The sequence below is a fragment of the Alosa sapidissima genome, chromosome 4 (genome assembly GCF_018492685.1).
Source record: "Alosa sapidissima isolate fAloSap1 chromosome 4, fAloSap1.pri, whole genome shotgun sequence".
NCBI lineage: Eukaryota > Metazoa > Chordata > Actinopteri > Clupeiformes > Clupeidae > Alosa > Alosa sapidissima.
This window is the reverse complement of record NC_055960.1, coordinates 24,747,383-24,768,842: the sequence shown is the minus strand read 5'-3', so window position 1 is coordinate 24,768,842 and position 21,460 is coordinate 24,747,383. Positions and strand designations below refer to the sequence as shown.

The 21,460-nt window shown below is 41.9% G+C and overlaps 1 protein-coding gene across 1 annotated transcript; it reads left to right on the top strand.

Annotated features, from left to right (window-relative positions):
• The first annotated feature begins 5,491 nt into the window (after positions 1-5,491).
• Positions 5,492-21,435, top strand: cse1l (CSE1 chromosome segregation 1-like (yeast)). The gene is made up of 25 exons (XM_042089862.1): positions 5,492-5,639; positions 6,877-6,967; positions 7,086-7,228; positions 7,351-7,452; positions 7,563-7,708; positions 7,862-7,952; positions 8,110-8,217; positions 8,382-8,474; positions 8,605-8,772; positions 9,452-9,581; positions 9,800-9,865; positions 10,201-10,403; positions 10,502-10,586; positions 10,677-10,738; positions 11,891-12,027; positions 12,434-12,537; positions 13,614-13,711; positions 13,930-14,080; positions 14,608-14,816; positions 15,308-15,405; positions 15,801-15,886; positions 16,033-16,114; positions 16,220-16,366; positions 16,609-16,840; positions 20,466-21,435. The coding sequence occupies exons 2-25, from the start codon at positions 6,883-6,885 to the stop codon at positions 20,553-20,555; spliced, it is 2,916 nt and encodes a 971-aa protein (XP_041945796.1). The 5' UTR covers positions 5,492-5,639; positions 6,877-6,882; the 3' UTR covers positions 20,556-21,435.
• The last annotated feature ends 25 nt before the right edge of the window (positions 21,436-21,460 follow it).

The following is a 21,460-nucleotide window of genomic DNA, read 5'->3' as shown; positions in this document are numbered from 1 at the left end:
TAACCTAAAGAGCAATTTGCAGGTTGATTTCATAACTGAATTTATAATTCATCTTGTCTGAAAATGTCTTTTTAAAAATGTGTATGTACCAATTAATATTTAAAAAAACCCACAGACAGAAATTCAGAAGAAAGTGTGCCCATTTTAAGCTAGGCTCCTAAATATGCCTCTCCCGCCCACAATGCATCAGGAGAAGGTAAACATCTTAAATTGGCACTTGAGCCAGAGACTTTCTAATGAGGAGACACAGCACTCAAAGAATCTCCCATAGAAATGTATGGGGCTAGTTCGTAACGCAAACATGGCAGTCGTCTACACATATTCCGCCCCCAAAAGTTAACATGAATACATCGTGCCAATCCTGTGGTATGTTGTGAATACATTGTGCCAATCGTGTGTTGTGATCTCGCAGCCTGAGCGAGGTTGGTGTGTTGTGATTTGTGAAGCATTGCGCACGCGCAGTTGTACCCAAAACAGATGCCCGGTAAGTGCCCAAAAAGTGTTGCAAAATGTGGAGTGGAATATGCTGAGTGGAGGGACTTGCCTAAAAGGACTTTGCTTGAGCTCTGCTCTCATTGTAGGTTTAGGCCTAGATACTTGTCTGAGCAGTGGTGAGGGATAGAGTTCGTCATGTTTGGAAAGACATAACCTAATGGTTGATCATTGTGTTTGTGTTGGTTGCACTAATTTCAGCCTGTCACATCGCGTCCATCATTTTTATAACAGGAAAGAAATGTTGTAGGAAGAAACACATGTTAAGACTGCATAGTAGCAATAGTGATAAGACAGCATTTTGTTGTTAGTCTAACAATGACAACAATAAACTGAACTGAAGGTTACTATAGAAATAAGAAGAAACGTTTTGCCGCTCAGTCTGCGCACATTCTCTCAAAATAAATCATGCTTGTCAATTTATCTCCATCTCCTACTCCATCCTAGCCTGACGAAAATGTAGGGTCTGGGAACTCACCGTTCGCAGTGCACAGTCCGAGGGGCGGGATGATCAGTTCTCTTTCAAATTCCCTCTGCACGCAATAGGACAGTGCTATGAGTCCCATGCGTTTCCCACCAGCGGAGCTATTTGGCTAGTTCAAACTTTTGCCAACTTAATAAAAGCCTAACTCGTGTCACACTGTTCGCCAACAGCAACATTATCTTATTTGTTTTCAAGTAGCAGGGAATTCAAGCCAAACCGTTGCAACTCTGCCATCAATCATTATGTTAATCCGGCCTAACGACTCTATACACGATTTGATTGGCCTGATAAGTTTAATTTTTTGAGCTCACAACCCAACGGAGAGTTGCTAGACTAGCCCTGGCTGCCGCTAGGGTGCGTCTAGATTTCTAGGCTAACTCCATCCTCTACTCTTGCAACTTTTGTGTTTGTACAGTACCCTCCAGAATTATTGGCACCTCTGCTGTTGACTAAAAACTGGTATAAAAATAATCTGTTAGTGATTTATTGTAATCTCCCAATAAATGTTAGCCCCCCACTAACTTTCTTATACCAAATAGGAAATGCAAACAATGACATGCCCTGGAACTGGCTCTTCTCTCTCTCTTTCTCTCTCTTGTGCACGCTCAGTAGGCCTAGCCTATGTTTTATGGTAAGGTAAGTTCAAGTTAGATCTGCTGCATGAAGGAGAGTGAGAGGACACCCGTATCCTACTTGAATGTTTGACAAAATAGGTCCATCTCTGCAAATAGGTCCATCTCATCTCAAGGTTTTAATGCACGATCGGAATATAAACTATAAATATTCTCGGTTATTTGCTCTTTTTTTAATTTAGTTTTTATTTAGTGTTGTGAGAGATCCGGCCGGGCCCCAATGCCCATACTAGAGTTTATGTCTAGAGTGATAATAAAAACAAAGTCACAGTAGCCTAGCTTATTTCATTATGATAGTAGCCTACACAATTAGTAGGGGGGCCTATGTGTCTAATTTTTAGTTTGGTGCCTACAAGGTGTGCAAAAGTGGGCCACATAAACAATACAACATTATAAAAAAAATTTAGGCTGATGATTGATCTCTTTAACAAGAAATTGTGTCTAAAATTCTCGAAATTGTCCGCTAAAAAAATAATACTTCAATATCAATACAATCAATTCATGCCTATTAGTGTGCTTGAGTGTAGGCCTAGCCTGCTCTGTCAGTTCTTGTCTACACCCATTCAGAGCACAAAGTGCAGAGATCTCTGTTAAATCAAGTTTAATAGACTTAATAGACTTTTACATAGTACCAGCTGATGTCTGTAAGGCCTTCCGTAGCTTATGTAAGTGTGATAAAAAGAAAGGGTAAAGGATCAGATAGACAAACAGACAGGTGTGTGTGTGTGTGTGTGTGTGTGTGTGTGTGTGTGTGTAAGAGAGAGAAAGAGAAAGTGAGACACTACCAGAATGGATGTTTTATGAACTTTCAGGCCCCTGGGCCCAGATGTCCCCCACTAAATGTCCCCCACTAATTGTTGTGGGGGACATTTTTAAAAATGTATTTGATGTGATTTCCTATATTATGGTGCATTTTGGGGATGGCCAATACTTTAATTCAATCAGATTCGAAGCCTATATGTTGATATGATGTGTTGATATTGAGGCAATGATTCCATGCAATGGTTTGGGCCCCCTGACTCCTTGTCTCCCCTGGGCTTGGGCCCGGTAGGCCCAGGCAGTAATCCATCCCTGACTACCATTGTCAGTTGGCTGATGATAGCTGGCAGTGATAGAATTTAGAATATCGAATAACCTGAAGCACATAGTGCTCTGTTCTTCATGGTTGGTGAAATTAGTGACCTTCTAGCCTTCTACATTTGAGCAAGCACATTTTCATAGTCCATGGTGGCACAGTCTAGTTAGGTTATATTCTAAGGTGTGTCTTTCTGTTAGTCAGGTGATGGCACACATATTCTAAAAGAAACAGATTTTGGGCCATGTATCCAGTGGCAGATATGTGTGGACTGGTGAATGAACCATCACTAGAGACATATGCCAAATTTCTTGTTTTTGTCCATGAGAGAGTATAGAGTATAACGATTACATTGTTACAGTGCAGTTATCTTACAAGAGAACAAAGCAGTTTGGCACAGGAACTGCTACAAATCCACCTATAATAGTGAGCATCTGCAGCATGCTAAGATTCGCTACTAGAAATCATGGGAAGCAGGCAGGACTCAGTGTCTTCAGAAAAGACGTGGTAGACCATCTTCTGAACCTGCAGCAACACCTGCAACTGCATCAAGTCCATCTAGAGGGACTTTGTACACTTGTTCAGCAGCAGCTGCTGCCAGCATAGATAAGTGCTTCTTCTGTCAGAAGCAGACAAAAGAGCGTCTTCATGAGGTGTCCTCTTTCAATGCAGGCAACCAACCAAGAACTATAAGTAATATTTTGAAGTCAATGACTTTTAACAGGTAGCCAGTGTAAAGATGCTAGGATGGGGAAAATATGTTCATATTTTTTGTGTGTGTGAGCAGCTGCATTTTGAATAAACTGTTAGCTCTTTAGAAAGGTATTATTACAGTCAGCATAATAGCATTGCAATAGCATTGCAATAGTCTATCCTTGAGATGACAAAACATTCATTTCTTGGCATCTGGTAAGGAGATGGACTTCCTTATCTTTGAAATGTTCCTTAAATGGTAAAATTAAGTTTTGGTGATCTGTTTTATGTGATTACTTAGTGCTAGGTCCTGGTCAATTATAACTCCCAGGTTTTTAACACTTGTGGATGAGGTCAGTGGAAGATCACTATATGTAGCCTGTGATGTGGATAGGATATCCCTCATCTTTTTGAACCTAAAACCATGACTTCTGTTTTATCTGAGTTCAAAAGCAGGAAATTATTCGTCATCCATGTCTTTATAGCTCTTATACATGTGTCAAGTTTGGCTAACGGGGTTAATTCATCAGGTTTTATGGAGAGGTATAGTTATGTATCATCTGCTAAACAACAGGGGCCCCAGTACTGAGCCTTGAGGCACTCCATATTTTACCATAATCTGGGTAGATGGTTTATTATGGACCTGTACAAATTGTTGACGGTTAGGAAGGTATGATCTAAACCAAGCGAGTGCTGAGTCTTTGATGCCTATCAAATTTTCAAGCCTAAGTAGTATGTCATGGTCTATGCTGTCAAAGGCAGCGCTGAGGTCCAGGAGGACCAGTATAGATACAAGGCTAGGTTTTTTGAGGGAGAGCTTAATAACAGATGTCTTAAACGACTGCGGTATATGCCCTGACAGAATTATTTATAATCTAGAGCAAAACATTATCCAGGAAGGGGAGACCAGTCTTAAGAAGGTGAGTACAAATAGGGTTTAGTAGATTAGTTGTAGATTTTGATGAGGACATTGTGGAGGTGAGATCTAATATGTTGTGTATATGTAAATGAGTTAAATGTTGTTTGAGGTCTCATCTGTGATTCAGTGATTTTGCTATCTTTTAGCAATGGAGTATGTGTATTTGGTGAAACTGATTGGTTATTGATCTTATCTCTAATTGTTTGACATACAATCATAATACTGACATACAATCATACTGTTGAAAATAATAAAATAACTGTTTTGTGAACTTTATTCAACATAGCCAGTGATTTAGGCAATATTTATGGTGTTAATTAGGGTAAAGTGGGGGAAAACGCCCCTTGGGGTAAAACGCCCCCCTCCTATGTTTCAAAAACGAATCACTAAATTAAGTAAAATGTTGTTGTTTTTGTTGTAATTTCTATGCACTATGTTGACAATGGTGATGTACAAGTACCCACCATAAAATGGATGCATGCTCTGTACTTCAAGAAAACAAAAGAAAAATGGATTTTTAGGCAAGTGTTCTAATTTTCAGCAGTCACTAAAACAAAGTTGGCTATTGTCAATATATTGATGAAATATAGTAGCTTGCAATCAATGTATTGATCATATTTTATTGCTCCACAATAGATTTTGTTTACTTTAGTTGTTTACTTTTGGTTTTTCTATTAATGCATGAGGGGCATTGCTTTGACAGGGTGAGGGCATTTTACCCCACCCTTGGAGGGCGTTTTACCCCACCGCTGGGGCAAAACGCCCCTTTTGCACAATTTTTTTTGTTGTTAAAATACTAATTAACTGTTAACTCTGGACAATTTTCATATTTGGTTTATAACATTGTCACTCAAAACTAGGATAGCAAATCTACACATATTTAGCTTTTTAATATACTGTTACACAGTAATATCACATATTCCTTAAGGGGGGCGTTTTCCCGCACCCTACCCTAGTGAAATATACAATTTCACAAAAATAGGGTTAAAACAGGTTTAAAAAAAATGGAGACATCATTTTTCTGCATGTTCAATGACCTCTAAAGACAGTCCAACCACTCTCCAAAAATTAACATTTCAATCCCACAGAAACCACATAGGCCCCCTGACTAAATGTGGAATGTGATTGAGACGGCATGGTCGAAGACTTCAAACGGTTATTTTGGACGATCTCTCACTTCAGTGGGTGCTTTTGTTAAGTCAGCTTTGCGAATGCGCGGGGTATTGTAGTCGGTTTTGCGCATGCTTCAAGTCGTGACCGCGTAGTTGTTTGAGACATTTGAAAGCTGGGCAAACTCCTGCGCTGTCATTGCTAGCCGGTTAGGCCACTGGATTGAAAAACAGGGTAAGCTTTAACTGTTTAACTTTTAACATATTTTTCAGTGGCACGGTTTTTGATATTTTGCCACTATAGCAGATACACTATATTACATTGTTCACGTCTCAAGATGTACACAATGTAGGGTTAGCGTGGTGACTAACGTTTCTTGGTGGCGAAGTGGCTAACGTTAACGTTATTTCCAGCTATGATGCAGAAATTAGTAGTCCGCTAGCTAACGTTGAAGTTACTTGGATTGTGTACATGGTTGTGTACTCTGTTTTGGTAACACCGTCACCATTTCGCCAAAGTAATCCGTAGAGGCGACATTAACACGCTAATTCGTGATCCAGCAGCATGTCGGGGATAGCATGGCCAGATTGTGTTAGCTGTCGGTAGTATTGAGTTCTACGACCCATCCCACATGATATCCAGTTCATGGGAAGCTAGCTAGCTAGTTAGCATCAACTGTTGGCTAACTAGCTCCATGAAGGTGTTCTCTGTGCAGTTGTATGTCATTAAACATACAAACCCGTTTTGTTGTTGAAGGGTTAATATATCCCATATTTGCTGATTAAATTATAATAACACTTTTGGTGACGTTATAATCGCAAGGTGTTGAAAGGTAACATCATAAATGTGTTGCTAACCTCAATCCACTTGTGTTCGCTAATGATAGCAAACTACTTTCTCGCATCCATTCATACGTTATGAACTCGGCCAGCTAATGTCTAACTTTATTAGCTTTACGACTAGCATTCTTAGAGTCCGGCTCCTAACGTGATGTTATACAAACGTGGGCTAGGTAGCATCTAGTACATTAATATGCAATGGTTTTTTTCGCTCATGTATAACCGCGATGATTGATTGGGTTGGTAACTTTCACTAGATAATGATCCGTAAAGTTTGATCCATAAGCGGATCAAATATAGTTAACGCTAATATTGCTTGCTAGCTGGTTACACAGTTGTGGCTAGGCTACCTGGCGGTAGATATCTGGTGCAACACCCCTTATCAATGACCTAAGCTGACGAAAATAAGCAACAGTACTTTCCAGATCAGTTTTTGCATGCTGAGATGGAAATACAAAGGTAGCATAATCTTCAATTGTCAGATCGGTTGGCTTGACAGGCACTCCACACTAATTTTGAAAAGGGGGCCGTTTTGTAATCAGAACAGCCATGGCTGTGACAGTTGTTTCAATGAGAGAGTGCTGATGTAAATTTGTCCCGTCAGTATGCATACATTTGTATTTTAATTGCAGGGCACCATGGATCTGAACGACGCGAATCTCAACACCCTAACCGATTTTATGAGGAAGACGTTGGACCCAGATCCAGCTGTCAGACGACCAGGTACAATGTGCCAAAATTCACCCAAGTTGTCAGCTTTTAAAATAGCTGGATTCGTTGTCCTATTCCAGTGTAAGTTATTTATGTTATGGAATGACTGACCAGTGCATTTCTTCCACAGCTGAGAAGTTCCTTGAATCTGTGGAAGGAAGCCAGAACTATCCCATTCTGCTCCTCACATTACTAGAGAAGTCTCAAGACAATGTAATTCGTGTGTGTGCAGCAGTCACCTTTAAAAACTACATTAAGAGGAACTGGCGTATAGTGAGTTGGCATTTTCTTTTTCTACTCAAAGTGCACACGATTGATTGTCCACGAGGGTTCGAGGAAGCCCAACATGTCCTGAGTTATGTCAGGGTCTTTGTATTTTGTCTCTTTCCCCTTAGATTGAAGATGAACCCAACAAAATCTCTGATGTTGACCGGACAGCTATAAAGGCAAACATTGTAAATTTGATGCTCAGTAGCCCTGAACAGATTCAGAAACAGGTATGCTGAAATTATCTGTACTGACACTGTCTTGTATGCGTTGTATAAAAGCAGTAGTGCAGTCTGTTATTATTGTATTTATTTATAATGCCATTTTCTGCATCATGCAGTTGAGTGATGCAATCAGCATCATTGGCCGTGAGGACTTCCCTCAGAAATGGCCAGACCTGCTGACCGAGATGGTGACCCGCTTTCAGAGCGGAGACTTTCACATTATCAACGGTATTCTCCGAACTGCACATTCACTCTTCAAAAGGTGAGATGTTGTACTGGTGAGGCATATTGTGTGTTCTCTGCAAGAATGTAGCAAAGAACACATAGAGACTACCATACACCGTGTGAACTCCGTGTATACAATCCTTGCAACTGCAGGATAATATGTTCTTCTAATTCAATAATATGGCCACAGGTATCGTCATGAGTTCAAGTCCAATGAGCTGTGGACTGAGATCAAGCTGGTACTGGACACATTCGCACAGCCCTTGACAGAACTCTTCAAGGTATGTAATTGGCTACTGCACCTTTTACAAAAACTTCCTTGGGACTGTTCCTCACTGATGTGACGTAATTGTTAGGGTTCTGTGGGTTTTAATTGAGTTCAAATATGGTTGTGCTGCTCCTTCACTGTGTGAGTCATTTATCCTGTTTCTATTTAAGGCCACAATTGAACTTTGTCAGACCCACGCCACAGACGTCAATGCCCTGAAGGTCCTCTTTTCCTCCCTAACACTGATCTCCAAGCTCTTTTACAGTCTTAATTTTCAGGTAGGCGTTTTCTTTTCTCTAATGTAATTGTCAGTGCAATTGGTCAAATTGTCTGTGCCCTCTGGAGATAAAAAAAAAATATATATGTTTGTGTGTGGGCGGAATAGTCTGTATTGTAATTAGTTAGTGCAATATTAAGGCCATCAAATCTGGTATTTAAATAGGATCTACCCGAGTTCTTTGAGGACAACATGGAGACCTGGATGTCAAATTTCCATAACCTGCTGACTTTGGATAATAAGCTTCTCCAGACCGATGTGAGTAATATGAAGTGGGGTCTTGGGAATCTCTATACTCCTTCAGTCTTTTCCATGTCATAAGGAGGTATAAGCAATAAGCATAGCTGAAATCCAATGTCTGACATGTTGGTTGCATTGTTATCTGTAGGATGAAGAAGAAGCTGGCCTCCTGGAGCTGCTCAAGTCTCAGATCTGTGACAACGCAGCGCTCTACGCTCAGAAGTATGACGAGGAATTCCAGCCCTACCTACCTCGCTTTGTCACAGCCATCTGGAACCTTCTAGTTACCACGGGCCAGGAGGTCAAGTATGATCTGGTGAGTAGGAATGTGTAAACACACTGGCACTGACTAAAGTAGTGTAGTGACAAAAGGAAGTCACTTCTTTCACATTACAGGAACTTAGGACTTAAATAAGATGTTTTTTTCCCAGGTTGGTGCTGCATTGGAAGTAGCCTAGTGCTGATAGTCAAATACAAGCTGAGTATAGTATAAGTATATATATTCTTTTAATCCCGTGAGGGAAATTTGGTCTCTGCATTTATCCCAATCCGTGAATTAGTGAAACACACACAGCACACAGTGAACACACAGTGAGGTGAAGCACACTAACCCGCAGCAGTGAGCTGCCTGCTACAGCGGCGCTCGGGGAGCAGTGAGGGGTTAGGTGCCTTGCTCAAGGGCACTTCAGTCGTGTATGTGGGCATATAGTAGAGCAGTGCTCAACCACTTTCCCCACCCACATTTTTCCCACTGGTCGGGAATCGAACTGGCAACCCTTCAGTTACAAGCCCGAAGCCCTAACCAGTTGGACACGGCTGCATGGCTGAAGGCAACTTTTATGCAAATCTAGAAAGGCGTTAATGTTGTGTCAGTAAGACTGAAAACCAATAGAAACCGTAGCCTTTTTTGCCAGTTTGACTTTGTGTTTACCTTTGGTGTTGTTTGTGCTGAATATGTTAATGAATGTGCTGACCATATCTGCTTTTTGTCACAGCTGGTGAGCAATGCCATCCAGTTCCTGGCATCGGTCTGTGAGCGGCCACACTACAAGCATCTGTTTGAGGACCAGAACACGCTCACCAGCATTTGTGAGAAGGTCATCCTCCCCAACATGGAGTTCAGAAGTGAGTTTAAGAACCCCCTGAATTCATTTTCTATGTTTGTTTTTCTTTCTCTTATCTCTTCCATTACAAGGGTTATATTACGCACAATATATGACCTAGATAGTCTGTGTAATTGTTGAATACAATTAAATGTATCAGTGCATCATACTTTGTAAGGAAGCGCACCAGGCTAGGCAGCAATATTCTGTGTAACTTCAGTGGTCTGTTCTCTTCTGTAGGTGCCGATGAAGAGGCTTTTGAAGATAACTCAGAGGAGTACATCAGAAGAGACCTGGAAGGCTCAGGTAATAAATTATACATTCTCACTGCTCTCTTTTCACTTCTCTCTTCTAATAATATTCTTCATGCCATTCACATTACAAAGTGGTTGTAAGCCATAGATGGTAGCCTTTCACTGGCATCTGTCTTGTTTCAAACGCTGATATTTACACACTGTTGAGCTTACTTATTTACTTTTAGTGAAACAAAGCTGGTGTGTAACCATGTATTTGTTGTATCAAAGCTTTTTGAAGTGCTGCCGATTTTCAGAAATCTTGTTTGTTGACCACGCAAGTGCAGAGGCATTGACCACTAAATACTCACTGTATTCATCATCACAACTGTATTCCCTGCCTTACAGATATTGACACGCGGCGAAGGGCAGCCTGTGATTTGGTGCGAGGCCTGTGCAAGTTCTTTGAGGCCCCAGTGACGGCCATCTTCTCGGGCTATGTCAACTCCATGCTGGCAGAGCACGCCAAGAACCCAGGAGCCAACTGGAAGCACAAGGACGCTGCCATCTACTTGGTCACGTCGCTCGCCTCCAAGGCCCAGACACAGAAGGTACTACCAGTTCAGTTTCTCTATTTTTGATGTGAGACCATACTCTGCTGATGTACGTTGTTTATGAGTGTATGATGTGGGTCTCTTTTTGCTTGTAGCATGGAATTACACAGGCCAACGAGTTGGTGAACCTGACAGAGTTCTTCGTCAACCACATTCTTCCAGATCTGAAATCTCAAAATGGTAAAAACCTCGCCTGACCTGATCAGTTTTCTCTTATTTTGTATATGCTTTGACACTAGCTACATATAATTTTGTGTTACATATCTACAGTGAACGAGTTTCCAGTACTAAAAGCTGATGCCATCAAGTATGTCATGATCTTCAGGAGTCAGGTAAATTGGATTGAAGATGATCAAGAATACATATATTATTTTCACATTCGTTTAATATGTAACAGATATACAATATCTACAGAATGGAAATGCATTTTTCTCAAGCTGTTATAGATCACAGGAGCTGTTAAAAAACACAAAAAACATTAGAGGCTGTATGATTTCAGTCACTAATAGTTCTCCATTCCTCTGATCCTCTCCACTCATCCTCTGATCCTCCTCTCCACTCATCCTCTGATCCTCCTCTCCACTCATCCTCTGATCCTCCTCTCCACTCATCCTCTGATCCTCCTCTCCACTCATCCTCTGATCCTCCTCTCTACTCATCCTCTGATCTGATCCTCCTCTCTACTCATCCTCTGATCTGATCCTCCTCTCCACTCATCCTCTGATCCTCCTCTTCCTCTGATCCTCCTCTCCACTCATCCTCTGATCGTCCTCTTCCTCTGATCCTCCTCTCCACTCTTCCTCTGATCCTCCTCTCCACTCATCCTCTGATGTGATCCTCCTCTCCACTCATCCTCTGATGTGATCCTCCTCTCCACTCATCCTCTGATGTGATCCTCCTCTCCACTCATCCTCTGATCCGATCCTCCTCTCCACTCATCCTCTGATCTGATCCTCCTCTCCACTCATCCTCTGATCCTCCTCTACTCATCCTCTGATCTGATCCTCCTCTCCACTCATCCTCTGATCTGATCCTCCTCTCCACTCATCCTCTGATCCTCCTCTCCACTCATCCTCTGATCCTCCTCTCTACTCATCCTTTGATCTGATCCTCCTCTCTACTCATCCTTTGATCTGATCCTCCTCTCCACTCATCCTCTGATCTGATCCTCCTCTTCACTCTTCCTCTGATCCTCCTCTCCACTCATCCTCTGATCTGATCCTCCTCTCCACTCTTCCTCTGATCCTCCTCTCCACTCATCCTCTGATCTGATCCTCCTCTTCACTCATCCTCTGATCCTCCTCTCCACTCATCCTCTGATCTGATCTGATCCTCCTCTCCACTCTTCCTCTGATCCTCCTCTTCACTCATCCTCTGATCTGATCCTCCTCTTCACTCTTCCTCTGATCTGATCCTCCTCTCCACTCTTCCTCTGATCCTCCTCTCCACTCATCCTCTGATCTGATCCTCCCCTCTGCTTGTAGCTCCCCAAGGAGCAGCTCCTGCAGGCCATCCCTCTGCTGGTGGCCCACCTGCAGGCCGAGAGCATCGTGGAGCACACCTACGCCGCTCACGCCCTCGAGAGGCTTTTCACCATGAGGGGGCCCAACAACTCCACACTGTAAGATGAACTTTGTAATCATATTCTAGACCATGACAGTCTGGTGTCACTGTTAAAATGCTGAATACTGCAGTAATGGCAAGCTACTAAGAGTTGGGTCAGGTCAAATTCTTAGTGTACTCAAAATATTTAAACTGTAGTTTAGCTGTAGCGTTCATTACCATTTCTACCAATAGCAATACTTGGATTGTTGCAGTGCTTTGTCTCTGGGACATTTTATAGTCAAACAGTGTTTACCCGGTATGACCTCTAGTAAGGTGTTTTAGGAAAGTGTTATCTGCAAAGTATAGTGTATGTAATCTGAAGCAGCATGTCTGCATCCTCACAGTGCAAATCAATAGTTTGTGGTCTGACTTCTGTATGCGCTGCTGAGAAGAGTTGTAACTCCTGCTTGTGCTTGTTGTAGCATCACTCCAGCAGAGATGGCTCCCTTCACAGAACAGCTGCTCAATCATCTGTTCAAGGCCCTCGCCATTCCTGGCTCATCAGAGAACGAGTACATAATGAAGGGTACGATGCACTTCGCTTCACTTTCTCTTTCATGAGTGGTATACAGTGAGCCTCTAGCACAGAGGTTCCCAAACTGTGAGGCGCGCCTCCCCTGGGGGGCGCCAAATAATTTGAGGGGAGGCACGGAAGGTTGATTCAAAAAAGAAGGAAAAACGTTTATTTCATGTTAGAACTATCTGTGTTTTTTTTTTTTTTTTTTTTTTTCAATGATTATGTAATTGTCAACATTATAAAATCGAAATAAATCACAGAAGAGATGTATACTAAATCTTTGGGATAGTGGAAAGTATTGTTGATCCCTATCCTGAGTGAGAATGTATTGTGCCAAACTTCATAACGTAATTTAGCAACAGTGCCGCCAGCCGAGCTAACTGCAAGTTACCAGTGAACTTCCAGCTTGGAGCTTGAGCTCCAAGCGTATTTGTACACGCAGCCTTACAACACTGTTTACAGCTCTTCGAGTCACGGTAAAATGTATTTTTTGGTACATGGCTAATTTAGATAAACTTATGGTGTGGGTGCATTTCTTTAGGAATCCGCCTTGGTTTGTATAGAAATTAATATTAAGTGACAGATGCACGTAAGATGTTGGACATGCATGACGGTAATATGTGACTTTCCGATAGCTAACTTAAAATGGACAGATTTGTCACATTTTATCGCTGCACGGCCTGAGCCTGATATGGGCAACAAAGCCAAACGTCGAAGATATGATCAACTCATTGCATTGCATAGCATAGTATAGCACCGATTTAAGTGGCTTAACTGAAGTAATATCATTATTTGAAAATGATTGTCGGGGAGGGGGGGTGCGGAGGTGTCACTGTTTTCAGAGGGGAGGCCCACATTGATGGAGTTTGGGAACCCATGCTCTAGCATATCATCCCTTTTGTAAGCCCTATTTTCAGTCCTGTTGACCAATAATGAGATTGGAGTTGTTTTATTCATGTGTTATTGTTTGTGCTAAAAGCTCTCTCTCTCTCTCTCTCTCTCTCTCTCTCTCTCTCTCTCTCTCTCTCTCTCTCTCTCTCTCTCTCTCTCTCTCTCTCTCTCTCTCTCTCTCTCTCTCTCTCTAGCCATTATGCGCAGTTTTTCCCTCTTACAGGAAGCTATTGTGCCCTATGTCCCCACTCTGATTGGACAGCTTACACATAAGCTCCTCCTTGTCAGCAAGGTAAGTTCAACCAGCACGTCATCCTCTCTTTCCTGTCCACTACGGTGAAACTCTCCACTTGTTCATGGTCACTAAATTAAAGCATCTGCTGCTGCTGTGCCTGTACTGCCATGTGAAGGCACTTCCCAGTATAGAAGAAAAATGTCAGACTTGTCTATTTATCTATCTGTCTATCTGTCTATAGCTATTAAGTGTGTCTATTCTCTTGTGCCCCACAGAATCCCAGCAAGCCCCACTTCAACCACTACCTGTTTGAGTCCCTGTGTCTGTCCATAAGGATCACCTGCAAGGCCAACCCCACCACCGTGGGCAGCTTTGAAGAGGCCCTCTTCCCCGTCTTCACAGAGATCCTGCAGAATGATGTGCAAGGTGAGGGACTTGAGGCCTAATTAACGCAGAATATTATTGATGTATTAGTTCCCAGATGTTGAATCATGTCTATCAGGCTCCCACCTTTTGTTATAGATATATCATCTATGTGTTTGAAGGCAGCTTGCAAAGTTTATCATCTTAAAACTACGACGGAGTATTAGGGCCACACATGAAGAACAAAAAAATGTTTTTGCCATGATAAAATTAAATATATCATGTCAATTTGTTAGTATACTTATTGCTAAACCCAATTCTGAAGCACAATTTCACCAAATCATCTAGACTACACTAGGCATTTAGTTGAGTCGTTGGCCAACTGATTGAGTCTGAGACTGACTGTCCGGATTCAGTGGCAACTTTTTTGGAGCCATTGCTCTCTTCAAACTAGTTTTGATGGACATGTCAAGATGAAATGTCTCGATTAAAGTCGGCATGATATTTCAACTTTATTCTCGAAATAAAAACGTTCATACCCTGATGTTGGATGTTATGATGACTCTTTCCCCCTCTCTCCTTCCCACCAGAGTTTGTGCCGTATGTGTTCCAGGTGATGTCTCTGCTGTTGGAGATCCACTCCAACTCCATCCCTTCCTCCTACATGGCGCTGTTCCCCCATCTGCTGCAGCCCGCACTGTGGGAGCGCACGGGCAACATCCCCCCTCTGGTGCGGCTGCTCCAGGCCTACCTGCAAAAGGGAGGCGCCACCATCGCCAGCAGTGCCGCCGACAAGATCGTAAGTCAGGCTTTAAGTAAAGAAGGCCTTATCAGTGGCTCCTTGTTTAATATATGTGCTTTATGACATTGTGGAGGTGGTTAAGTTTATATGAAGACAATAGGTGAGTTTATGTGGGAATCGGAATTTTAAAAATTATATCCGATCTGAATGGAATACCAATTGGATTGAAAGGAGTGGTGTATTCCTTTTTAGAATCCGATTGAACAGCCATGGAAACGCTCAATTATACTGCAGAAATGTTGCGCATGCACTTGTCTTGTACCATGAGCAGACTTTTATTTTGTGAAAATAGTTGGCTTCATAACAATTATAACATCACTGTAATTATCTGAACAGCTCATCCACAGCCTAGCCAATTATGGCACCGCCTAGTAAGACAAAACATTTTTGGTGCTACAAATGGTTTCCCCTTGTTTCTACATGTTTGTTGGTGCAAGCTGCTGGGTTTGTAGTTTAATTCTGACTCCTGTTGTCTTCCTCCTGTTTAGCCCGGGCTGCTGGGAGTGTTCCAGAAACTGATTGCTTCCAAGGCCAACGACCACCAAGGCTTCTACCTGCTCAACAGCATCATCGAGCACATGCCCCCGTAAGGCACTCCTCCCTTACTCTAGCGCTAGAGAGACTGGATTTACAATCACACGCTCACACCAATGTTAAGCATAGTGGGATTTCATAACTGAAGAGTATGAAAATAATTCAAGAGGATGAATAGATGAACCCTGCACACAACACATATGTTAGTATTTATTAGTAACTATCCATTTGCCAGTGTAATGAGCATTCTACAGTTAAAAGCAACTTTACATTGTAGGTTTGAGTCATGTAAAAAATATGTGTTATGAATTCAGCAGCGTTCCGATTGTCCCAAAAGTATAGGACAAATGAATGGACACCATTAGTAGAATGGGTTGGTTGGAATGATGGCACAGACCCCAGCAGATGCCACCGTTTACTCACTGCAGTTCTCTTGTGTGCCCTCAGGGAGTCCATCACTCAGTATAGGAAGCAGATCTTCATCCTTCTCTTCCAGAGGCTGCAGAGCTCCAAAACCACCAAGTTCATCAAGAGTGAGTCCTCTGGGTGTTTAGTGCTACAATAAAGAGACTTGTTTGTCTCAACCCCTCTAGTGTTCATTTCATCTTCAGGCCTATTGGCAGTGAGGGAAGTACCAGTTAGGAAATGTGTAATCTGAAGGAGTTGTTTGTCGTCACAGGCTTTTTGGTCTTCATCAACCTTTACTCTGTCAAGTATGGAGCCATTGCTTTGCAGGAAATATTTGATAGCATCCAGCCAAAGTAAGTCGTGCAGTAACATTTTATGCTTCCATATCATCTCACTCCCTTTCAAAGTTGTCCTTTTCCATGGGCCGCACACCAGTGCTAATACTTGATCCTTCTCAGGATGTTCGGCATGGTCCTGGAGAAGATTGTCATTCCGGAGGTGCAGAAAGTCTCAGGCCCGGTGGAGAAAAAGATCTGCGCTGTTGGCATCACAAAGGTCCTGACTGAATGCCCTGCCATGATGGACACAGAGTACACCAAACTCTGGTAGGAATGCTACATCCAGAGAGAGAGCACATTCGGAGATTGTTTTGTTTGGCCTTGTTTGACTGGCTTAGTATTATGGAAAATGCTGAACACTTAAAAAACTCTAAAGAAGTTCAAGGAATGTAATACATTTATGCCAATTTCAGCACCTATGTGATGATGGGAGGGCAGGGCAGGTACAGACCCTCTCTGCCACTTTCATAGCACTTGTTCTGTACATTGACTCTACTCTCTTTTGGTAGGACACCTCTGCTGCAGGCCCTGATTGGTTTGTTTGAGTTACCGGAGGACGACAGCGTCCCTGACGACGAGCACTTCATCGACATCGAGGACACGCCCGGGTACCAGACGGCTTTCTCGCAGCTGGCCTTCGCTGGGAAGAAGGAGCACGACCCCATCGGCGAGGCCGTCAGCAACCCGAAGATTCTGCTGGCTCAGTCCCTGCACAAGCTGTCCACCGCCTGCCCAGGACGGGTGAGTTCCACAAGAGAAGAGACATGTTTGAAGGGAAATCGATGACCAGTATTGATTCTGTAGCCTTTGCATTCAGCAGAGGTGCACTACCATTGCTAATTAAGTAGCAAGAAATTGTATCATTCACAGACCTGCCAACCTGTACGCATTTTTACGCAAATTTGTAGTTTCTTATGTCTCATTCCATCGAACTACAGATCCGCTACCCGATCTGGCAAACTTACATAGTGCGGTTATAGCCGATAAAGGGCCGCGACGCGAATGCAGAAGTGCCGTTCACCCTGTTACGAGTTGATGAACCACTGAAACGATTTTGGAAACATTATTTTAAGGTATAAAAACTCTTTGGTGTTGCTTTAACAAGTGTTCACTCTCAAATTCGCGTTCTCCCAGGTGTCGTTTTGCTAAACTAGAACATCTCAACTGAGTGAGATTGTGAATTCACCAAAGCCGAATAGTTTGATGTAGTCTTGGAAAGTTATTACTTGTTCATCAGTTGTTTCAGTTAGCATTACATTTTCCATGTGTCACTGATGGTTAACGTTTTCATAACTAAAAGGCGCTAAGGGAATGCAAACTTTTCCAAGGCCAAATGCAGACATTAGTCTGAAAGTGGACCTTGGCTAAATATTTTGAGCATCTCCTTGATGAGTGTTCAATTTGTTTTTTCTTTGGAGCATTGTTGTTTTGGTTTAGCACGAAAACAAGCGAGAACAAATAATAGGCTTCCACTGAGATTGCGCACCTATCGCTTTAGTTGGGATAATGTAATCATTGCAGCCTCACAGATTGCAGAAAGGCACCGCCATCTGAAACTGAGAGCATGTGCAATTGCATTTCTTTAAAAGCAATCAGTAATTTGCATTAGTCAGCAGGTAATAATTTAACATTGAATGTAAAAAAAAAGGAAAAAAGAAAACAAACATGTAGGCTATTGTGTGTTAAGGGATAGATTGCACACTGACAGCAGATGTCCATTTAGTCTCTATCTACTGTAGCCTATATTCCGGTGAATTAAATATGTTGGCATGACATGAGGGATAGATATATTACTTTACAAAATAAATAGCTAATAATAATGGATTGAAAAGAGGTAATAATAGACCAGGCGTGATTAAATTGAGACCTCATATAAAATGGACAACATATCCACATCAGTCCCTATCAAAACAAGTGTTTTTCATAACATTATAGAGCTACTATAAAAGATTCAGTTTGCATTGGATCACATTTAGTTAGATAACCGACATTAAAGATGGGTCGCTATCCTAAATGTGTCTAGTGTGCATGAGCATGGCTATGTCTGTTTTTGGCTGCATGCATAAAGGCCGATGTGAGCATTTTTTTTTTTTTCTCAAGGTGCTACTCAAAAAAATTCTTCAAGGTTGCCAGGTCATACATTAGCAAGCTAAAGTGATCTAGTAATGCTGTAGGTGTAATCTTCTGGGCAAGTAATAACAGCCAGAAGTGAAGTGAGACATTGAGTACTATGCAGTAGAGTTGTGCTCATAAGGTTACATACCCTGGCAAAATATGTGAAATAAGTGCTATTCTCTTCAGAAAACACAAGTGATCAGGCAAAGCACATTACTGGTACTTTTTTCATTTTAAAGGATTAAAATTAAACCATAAGGCATCACAGAATATTGCTATCTTTTTCTATCCTTTTCCTGATTTATACAGTTATTTTCTCACAAAACTTTTAGCAGCTCTTTTGCTTTCCCCATGGCCAGAGACTTTCTAATGTGGAGACTATCCTCCATAGAAATGCATAGGGCTTGTTTGTAACGCCAATATGGCCGTTGTCTACACATATCCCACCCCTTCCTCTGTAAAACGTCGACATGTGAATACATTGAGCCAATCATATGGTGTGTTGTGAAGACATCGTGCCAATCATGTGTTGTGAACTCGCCGCTAGAGCAAGATTGGTGTCGTGAAGCCTTGCGCACGCGCATTTCTGCCCAATAGGATGCCCGATGAGTGCCCAAAAAGCGTTGCAATATGGCAGCCGAGTGGAGGGACTTGCCTAAAAGGACTTTGCCATGGCTCAGTAACCAGCAAAATTAGTGCAGCCCTTGATAAAATGTGCAGAGGTCTCACAGAACACAGGCACTAATTACAATCAAACATGTCATAGATGTTTAAAATTACACTTTTTTTATACAATTAAACCTGAGTGTATCAACTTTTGTGTATATTATCAGTCCAAACGCTCAAGTATTATGCAACATTTTGATCAGGGTGATTTCAGTTATTATTTAAAAAGGGCACATACAATTGCTTCACTTTATCCCTAAAACTATTATCACTAAATAAAAAGTTTTCATTCATATTTTCCACAAATTGCCCAATATTTCATAAATTCAGCCAGTGTACAGTATGTAAACTTATGAGCACAACTGCATTTATTTTGGTGCATAGTGCTCTGCTCAATAAGAAGTAATGACATGCTATGAAAGAAAACCATGGTCTCATGCTCATGACCACAACAGCACTGCCACAGTAACAAAAGTCAAGGAGAAACACTGGTGACTTTGTACTGATGGTCTACTCTATAATGGTCAGCTGTAGTAATAAGAGGATTGTGTATCCTGCTGTTGGCTTAGTGTTGGGCAGACACCAGCAGCGTAAGATGTGGATCTAATCTAACTTTAGTAAGGAACTTGCATTCTCCCCTAATTTACTGTAGCTTTAGGAATGCTTCAGTTAGAATTGGAATGCATTACCAGATTAATTAAAACATAGTAGGAATGTCTCCAAATTTAAAAAAAAAGGGTTCAAAGACATGACTCCATATAAGTACAGCCATTGAGTAGTATTATTCTATGAGAATATTGATAATGTTGACAATGATTATTGTTATCATAATGGTTACCATTATTATTTAGGATATTATTCATCTTATGGTGGCAATGTACTGTATATATCTACTGACCCTTATGGGTATATGTAGGCATGTATGTATATATGTAGGTAATTATGCATGCATAAAAATGTGGCGGGGGGGGGGCTGATATAAGCTGAAGATTCTGACCCTACCCTTTTGTTATGACCATTACGTACATACATACATTCATTCATTTATTCAGTGTTCTAAGGGACTTTGTGACATGCTAAATGAAACATTCTTAGTTAGAGCGAGTGTCATAGGACGAGGATTAGATTGCTGAGATTATAGATTACTGTAATTACCATGACTGAGTCAGATGGCAGGCAGAAAAGATGAACAAGCTGCTTAGACATTTGTATAAGGAGCTATGAAATTGAAAACCATTCTCAGACAGGGAAAGGCCTGATGGAAACCTTCCAATATCACAGGTTTTGATAAAGCAAAAAAGCAAGCCACCCCTTAAGTGGCATTGTGATAGTTGAGGCATTATGATCAGATATCCCACTATGTTGGGTCGACATATCTTTGTGTGAATTATTTAGTGTGTGCCCAGCACTTTGACGGGACATTTGTCAGACACAAACACACACAAACACAACGCAGGTCTTCCAGCATCTTTGAACTGTATGTCTGAGTAAAGTCAACGAATGCCCTCTTCTCTTTTACATTACATTACATTACATTACATTTGGCTGACGCTTTTTAACCAAAGCGACTTCTCTTGTCCGGCAGGTTCCGTCCATGCTGAGCACTAACCTGAATGCAGAGGCACTCCAGTACCTGCAGGGCTACCTCCAGGCTGCCACCGTACAGCTGGTGTGAGGAGCCCGCTGGCTTGGCCCTTCTCTGCCCGCAGAAGGGCACAGGTGTGAGGGGAGCAGCTAAAGGGCGTGGAACGCTTGTCTCCAGCAGATCGACTTCCTGGAACCAGACAGACAGACGGACCTGAACTGGACTGGACTTAACCCAACTGGACACTTTGCGCTGACGTTTTGACATTTCATTGAATGGAGACATTGGGAAGCTGACTCTTACCACAGCCCTTTGATGGCCCAGGGAGTTTTAAGCGCTTTTAGAGAAAAACAAAAAACAAAAGGGGAATGAACAAGAGGACCACTAATGATGATCAGGAGTTACAGCCTTACATGAGTGGTGTGCTTTTCTTTTTTTTTTTCCCTTTTCTTTCCTGTCTTTGGGCCAATCAGCTTGCTGCTCTGCTCCGACGATTGGAACCAGGACCACATCAGTTACATGGAATGCTGTTAGAACATGTGTTAATCTGATTTGTCTAGCTGCTGGGTTTCACATCAGTTGTTCTGTATCACATCATTCATTAGGGGGAAAGGAATCTCGACCCCTTCTGGAAAAAAAAAAAAAAAAAACTAAACAAAGAAAGTTGTCCGGAATTGAACTAACAGGCTTGCTAATGACTGACCGATTTGACCGACCCCACTTTGCTGTGGGTGTGAATTGTGATGAATTGGAGGTCTTTACAATCATTGGGAAGCATTTGTTTTCCTTTACTGTAGTTTTTACTGTACAGGAGAGGACTTTGGAGACTCAAATTAAGCCCTTGTATGTTTGCTCTTCCTTTTTTTGTTGCATGTTTTGTTTTGTCCCATTTATTTTGTTTCAATGTCAGCTCTTAGTTTCCATGGCTTTGTTTCTAAAAATGGTAATAAAGAGAAGCACTTGTGTAATACCCTTCGGTATTGGTCACAGTGATT

What these genes read in the sequence shown, in the direction of transcription:
- cse1l (XM_042089862.1), top strand. Translation starts at nt 6,883, where the DNA reads ATGGATCTGAACGACGCGAATCTCAACACCCTAACCGATTTTATGAGG. An exon ending in TCATGATCTTCAGGAGTCAG is followed by an intron (nt 10,739 to 11,890) that starts GTAAATTGGATT and finishes CTCTGCTTGTAG; the next exon opens with CTCCCCAAGGAGCAGCTCCT. An exon ending in AGCTCCTCCTTGTCAGCAAG is followed by an intron (nt 13,712 to 13,929) that starts GTAAGTTCAACC and finishes TGTGCCCCACAG; the next exon opens with AATCCCAGCAAGCCCCACTT.